At 39.4% G+C, this 6,778-nt stretch overlaps 1 protein-coding gene across 1 annotated transcript; it reads right to left on the reverse strand.

Annotated features, from left to right (window-relative positions):
* Positions 1-1,213: 1,213 nt before the first annotated feature.
* LOC147638157 (putative aldo-keto reductase 5) lies at positions 1,214-3,824 on the reverse strand. Its single transcript, XM_086798087.1, has 5 exons — positions 3,520-3,824; positions 2,654-2,851; positions 2,118-2,290; positions 1,894-1,996; positions 1,214-1,767 (listed from the first exon to the last, which is right to left on the reverse strand). The coding sequence occupies exons 1-5, from the start codon at positions 3,805-3,807 to the stop codon at positions 1,426-1,428; spliced, it is 1,104 nt and encodes a 367-aa protein (XP_086654213.1). The 5' UTR covers positions 3,808-3,824; the 3' UTR covers positions 1,214-1,425.
* Between the last annotated feature and the right edge of the window lie 2,954 nt (positions 3,825-6,778).

The raw sequence follows: 6,778 nt of genomic DNA on the forward strand, positions 1-6,778 counted from the left end.
TAGATTGCAAGAGAAATCCCATCTTCTTTGGTCAGTGGGTAATTTAAACAACTTGAGTTTGGGTCTGTGTCCCTATCTCCTTTGAAAAGTAATAAAAGCAATTGTGCTAGAGCAAGGACCATGAGATCGAAGCCTCCAATCGTCCCAACATCGGACACTTTGCCAAGCTATTGAAAATTATTAGTTCGATCGTTGGAGTCTCTGATGTTGGGACGATTGGAGACTTTGATTGGACGATTGAAGAATCAATGATTACATTGCAATAGAAATCACCGATTGAACTGCATGGGAGATTGATTGGACTCTTGGATTGTGGATTGAAGTGGTGAAATCAGACGATTGTAGACATGAACAATTTTCAAGAAGTATAATTGGACGATTGGAAAACGTCGAACAAGACAATTGTAAAACAAGAAGCATACGATTGGACATGACCAATCATTCTTTTTACAAATGGTGTGGTTTTTCAATTATAATTTGTGATTGCAATGAGACCCTGGTGAATTGGAGCCTTATTCATGGGGACACTAATATGGAGGAAGAGGTCAACTCTTCTGTAGCCAAGCAAACAAATCACTATAGTTCACCTTAGACATAGAAAACAGATTCTACCAACCTTTAGAGAGTAATAAACTCAAATAGGAAGACTTGAAACTTGTATCTATAAACTAGTATGTCACAGCTCAATAAATGTCTACATTGCACACTCAATGAGAACTCGATTAACTGAGGATTCTTCTATGGCCCACCATGACATTTCTAGCCCCGCAAGGGTACAAATAGCCTAACCTTGCAATGATCTAGTCCTAATTGCAAAGGAGGAAAATTGCAATGGCATGGAAATCTTTGGGGTTAAGCCCCCATTATTTTCTCCTTTGCAAATGGCCAATTCGCTTTGGGGTCCAAGCATACCTTTTACAACAGTGATTTCTTTTTTATTGAATTAATTCACCACCCCCTTACTACGTAAGTACTTGTGATCGAGCAACTCCCATGACAGCCAGCATTACTTGGTAGTTCTCAATGTGTTGCATTCATTATGCATGTTGGGTGGTAAAATACATGTAAACTAAATTGAGATTCTTTGGTGAAAGAAAGATTAAATGCTTAGGACCTGTTCAGATAATGGGAGCTGATCTCTGTTTTCCTGTGAATACAAGAGGCTAAGATGCACCAAAAGTAGTTCTAGTAATGATGAGTAACATCAGGGATCTTGATCAAATTATGTTAGTCATATTATATCAGGGAAAATACAGTCCAGAAATATATACATTGGGATTTAATTGAAATAATCATACTAATAACTATCATCATATGACTACGTTTTAGTCAAACGCTCAAACTTGGCACTTTAGATTATTACTAGGATAGAAAACTTGACAAAAACACTCTCACAATTGGCATACCCAATATGTAGACTTTACTTTAAGAAGCTTGCCAAGAAGAAAGGGGAGGGGTTTCGGCATTCCAGAAGGTCCAATTCATATCCAAGTACCGCTCTCCAGCAACCGCATCCCCATGAAAGAGAGCCTCGATCTCTTCAATCTCCTGTTTGCTGAGCTTAACTTGAAGTGCACCCACATTCTCCTCAAAGTTCTTCACCTTGGTAGTGCCGGGAATGGCTACAACACCATCCCCTTGATGCTGCACCCAAGCAAGGGCGAGCTGCCCTGGGGTGCACCCTTTCTTTGAGGCAAGTCCATGCAATCCATTGAACAGCTTCTGGTTCTTCTCCAGATTATCCCCCTTCAGTCTAGGTTGGGCTGTCTGCAGACAAAAAAGCAGAAAAACAACACGACCTTGTAAAATTATACAGGCAAACAGGGTCTCACTAAGGATCATCCAGCTAAGTACCCAGCTGAGTTGTTAAGACGATATTGAATATATATATACCTTTCGGAAATCCGTGTCTGTAAGACCTTCTAATAATTTCGCTCCAGCAGAAAAGAAACCACGGCCCAGTGGGCTGTAAACAACAATACCAATCCCCAACTCCCTGCAATGCAACAAGAGACGCTCTTTCAGGCATGGTGATTTGACATAGGAGAAGTCAATCAAAGGGGAATCGATGGACAGTTTTAGGGTACGTAGGACTTAGAAATGTGGCAAATGATCACCTGCAAGTGGGTATAATGTCTTTTTCTACATCTCGAGACCATAATGACCATTCAATTTGGACAGCTGTGATGGGGTGTATGGCATGAGCTCGTCTTATCGTGGATGCAGAAGCCTCAGAAAGACCAAGATACTTAACCTTCCCTTCCTCTACTAACTTCTTCATTTCTCCGACCTGATTCAATAACAGTATATGAGAAGGATATAGTAGAAAACAACTTACAGCTATTTGCAAGGGCAATGTGAGCAACTCCCTTGGAAAAGTTGTAAGATTGTCATTATATGCATACCTGAACTCTTAAAACTGCAGGCTAATCTCAAGGATTCTAGCTGTTATTAAAAATGGCATTAATAGTGTAATTTATACCTTTTCATCTGGTTCAGTGAAATCTCAAGGGGAAATGTATATGCTTACAAATAATTTTTCTCCTGAACAATATATATACGTAGGACACGCGCACGTGGGACCATGTACATACTTACATGCAAAGCGTATATGCATGCATATATTCATTGTATCTTAGGAAGAAATTCGTACAGTGACTTCAATTGGAACTCGGGTGTCCACTCGATGCTGATAGTAAAGATCAATGCAATCCACATCAAGCCTTTGAAGGCTTGCTTCACAGGCAGAGCGCACGTAGCCAGGGTCTCCATGATATGAGGGCTGCCCATTTTCGAAAGTGATCCCAAACTTTGTTGCAAGCTGGACCTTATGCCGTATTCCTTTTAAAGCCTGAGTAGATGCAACAATGATCAAAATATGTCTGAAAGCATCAAATGAAGGTTTCTTCAATAGAACAAATAAAATAATGGTAATGGTTTGTAATAATCTTACAATCATCAGTTCCCAATCTTGATTTCTGAAGAATCTTGAAAATAATCTTATGCAACTTTAGGGATTATGAAGCTCAGGTTGATGAACAGAAATGTAATGGCTACACAAGCAGAATACCTTGACTTGAGACAGCTTTTTGTAAACCCTGGCTTCCAAAACCCTAATCTCCGAAATCCAGTTCCTTCATTTCCTTTGCATGTACTTTAGTGAAATCCCTAATCTCTTAAACTAAAATCCTCTTAAATGCACTAGCTTGTTTAGAGCTTCTTTCCAAACCCTAATCTTCTTCGTTCAAAACCCTCACTTCTCAAGCTCTCTGAAACACTGAATTCCTCTGATCAGGTTTGCCTTGAAACCCTCACATCCTGCAATAAGCTTCATTTAGAAACACTATTACCCTTTGATTAGCTTCATTTTGGAACCCTGATATCCTTCTACTCAGCTTCACTTTGAAACCTAACACCTTTCAATCAAGCCTAGCATCCTTCATGTTGGAAACCCTAAAGGACCAGCTGTTAGGAGGCCCCAATGCAATAGGTGCAAAGAAAACTGAGAAGAAAGCTAACCTTGCCGAGCAGTATCTCATTAAGGAAGGGGCCATAGATATCAGAGGTGTCGAGGAAGGTGATGCCGGAGTTGACAGCATGGTGGATGAGGGCAATCATGTCCTGCTCGGGCTTCAGAGGGCCGTAAGCCCCCGACATGCCCATGCATCCCAGCCCTTGCACAGACACTTCTAAGCCCTGAGAGCCCAGCTTTGTTCGGGGTACCTTGGACGCCATAGCCAGACCTTGCAAGCTGAGGTGAGAAAAATACCGAGACGATGCACATAAAACACACTTGCATATATACATCGTGTGTACGTGTGCACTGACATCGGGTGTACGTGTGCACATAAAACGCACATCGTGTGTACGTGTGCACTGACATCAGTCAAGTCTCATAATTCACTAGAACACCTGGAAATCTAAAAATTTTCCTTTTTTTTCCCCCCTTGGCCCTTTTTTTTCCTCTCGTTTGGAGAGGAAGTAAATTGTGTTCATAGGTGAACTTCTAGAGAGGATGTGTTTTTGTGTTTTGATGAAGGAAGATGGCAGTGAGTACTCGGGGACCGGAGCTTTACACATTTCCCCCTTCTGTGAGTACTCGGGGGCCCATTTCCCCCTTCTGAATAAGGCAAGGGTGTTACGCATTTCTTCTAGAAAAGGTGGGCTAGCCCGCAAGCTCCAAGATTTCCACATAGATGGAGCGATGGACAAGCGAGACTAAATTGGATGATAGGGCTGTCAAATGCATTTTTGTTGGTTACAGTGTTGAGAGCAAGGGATACAGATTGTATCATCCACAGACAAAGCGTATCTTGATTAGTCGAGATGTTGTTTTTGTGGAAGATGCTGTGCAGCCTCTGTTATCATGTACCAAAGAGACAGGTGTGAGCTCACGGGATATATTTGATACGTTGTTGCCTCTATTTACAGGTGGGAATTCAAATGTAAGTCCTAATGAGGCAAATATTCAGCCTATGCAGATTTCAAACGACATCATAGATCAGCCTATTTCTGATGCAGATTTACAGGATGTAATTCATGAGGATAGGGCTGAAAATGAGCAGGCTAGAGGTATGCCTAAATGGCTGTAGCAAACCTTGCGTGATAGTAAAATACATATATCTAGTCGTACTCGTTCAGGTTTTCAGCATGCATCTTACGCATCAAATTGTTATGCTTTGGCTGTGTCTAGTATGTGTGAAGAGGAGGAACCTCTTTCATTTGATGAGGCACAAAAATCAAAAAATTGGTTGGCTGCAATGCAAAGTGAATATGATGCTATAATGAAGAATGGTACATGGTCTTTGTGTGACTATTGGTAAAAAGGCCATTGGATGTAAGTGGGTTTTTAAGTTGAAACGAAAGCTAGATGGCAGTGTTGATCGCTATAAGGCTAGACTTGTTGCAAAGGGTTATGCTCAAGAAAAGGGCATTGATTTTGATGAGACCTATGAGAATAACACTTTGGAAATAAAAATAAATTCCTTTATGCATCTTTCTATGCATAAAATCAAATTTGATGAGAATAACTCTTTTGAAATAAAAATAAATTCCTTTATGCATCTTTCTATGCATAAAATCAAATTTGATGAGAATAACACTTTTGAAATAAAAATAAATTCCTTTATGCATCTTTCTATGCATAAAATCAAATTTGATGAGATTAACACTTTTGAAATAAAAATAAAATTCTTTATACATCTTTCTATGTTTAAAATCAAATTTGATGAGAATAACACTTTTGAAATAAAAATAAATCTTTTAGAATGCACAAACGGAGGGGATTACTCTTTTAGAATAACCTAATGATAAACTTTAGTTCTACAAAATTTAAGAAAATTTTACCATAACCTCCTTTGTATGGCTGACCATTTCTCAATTTTTACATTCAATTTATGACTTGAATTAATCCAAGTTGAAACTTTCTAGGATTAAGAAGGGCTTAATTTTAGAGAAGAGAAGGGGGTGGCCTTTCCATCAAGGCATAGCATCAGATTTTTATTCAAACATTTATAGAGCATAAATTTTAAGAAAACCATAGATTTAAAATTCACAATAAGTAAGAATTAAGCTTACATGGATAGGCAATAACATATGAAGCTCAAACATCCAAATGTGACATGAATATGATGTGTTATCATAGCATGATGTCGATAAAGAAGGATCTAGAGGCCGAAGCTACGATGTGCCAAATGTATGTATGAACTTGGCAAATGATATGTATCTCCACACTTAAAATGGTAAATCAAGATGACGGGCATGGAGCCATAGTTATAGGGTATGAGCGGATGCCACACGATCAGTGTCTGGGATGAAGTCCTAGTAATGTCAACGATAATAATGGTGGGTAGCATGACAATGATGGTGTGGGTAGCATGACAATCGTATAAGTGGGGTAGAGGTAGTAATGGATCCCCATGTTGTCCCCAATGCCTGAGAGTTATGAAATATACATAGCTACCTGTGAACACCAACTAACACATTCAAGGCATGTGAACAAGGGCTACAATGCACAATAAATGCACACCGTGTGTCAATGCACCAAAACTAAGTGCTAATGTTCATGACAAGAAAAGAGAGTAATGGGAAATGTAAAATGGCCAAACTTTGGGATTTAATGAAGTATGAAGTGGCCAAAACCTAGGGTTTTTAGGAAACCGAAACATACGTATCCCCTCATTTTTCCCTTCTACTTCTTCTTTCTCCCCTGTTTCTCTTTCTCATTGTTGCTGCGTGAAATTATAATGATGGCAATCTTGTGTGAGCCTCTCCTTAGAGGCAATGATGCTCAGCCCTTTAAAGCACAATGTGCTTTCTTTATATCTCTTCTTCTTCTTCTTTTAAAATTTCGCTAGCTGGTCGTGGAGTCTCTTACTGCCTATGTGTTTTTTTTGTTTGCTTGTGCTAGAGTCTCCTAGTGGGCTTCACAACTTGTAGCTACAACGGATTGTGGAGGTGCATTGGGATGTGATTGGTATAGAGTCTCCTAGTGGGCTTCACAACTTGTAGCTACAACAGATTGTGGAGGTGTTTTGGGTGGATGTGATTGGTATAGATTTTCCGAGTGAACAAACAATCATTTTCTTTTCTTCTTAAACTTTGGTTATTTGTATGCATCTAGCAATAAAGTTTTTGCTCTGCTTAGTATACCCCCAAGTTAGCACACCATGTTTTTGGTAGAATCCTCTTGAGTAAGCACTTGATGAGAAACCACTTCGTGAAAATTCTCATGTGTATGCTCTTATCAAGAGGACTCATATGATAGAATCTATTTTAA

The sequence above is a fragment of the Cibotium barometz genome, chromosome 5 (assembly GCF_041138505.1).
Source record: "Cibotium barometz isolate CiBa-2024 chromosome 5, ASM4113850v1, whole genome shotgun sequence".
NCBI classification, from domain to species: Eukaryota; Viridiplantae; Streptophyta; class Polypodiopsida; order Cyatheales; family Cibotiaceae; genus Cibotium; species Cibotium barometz.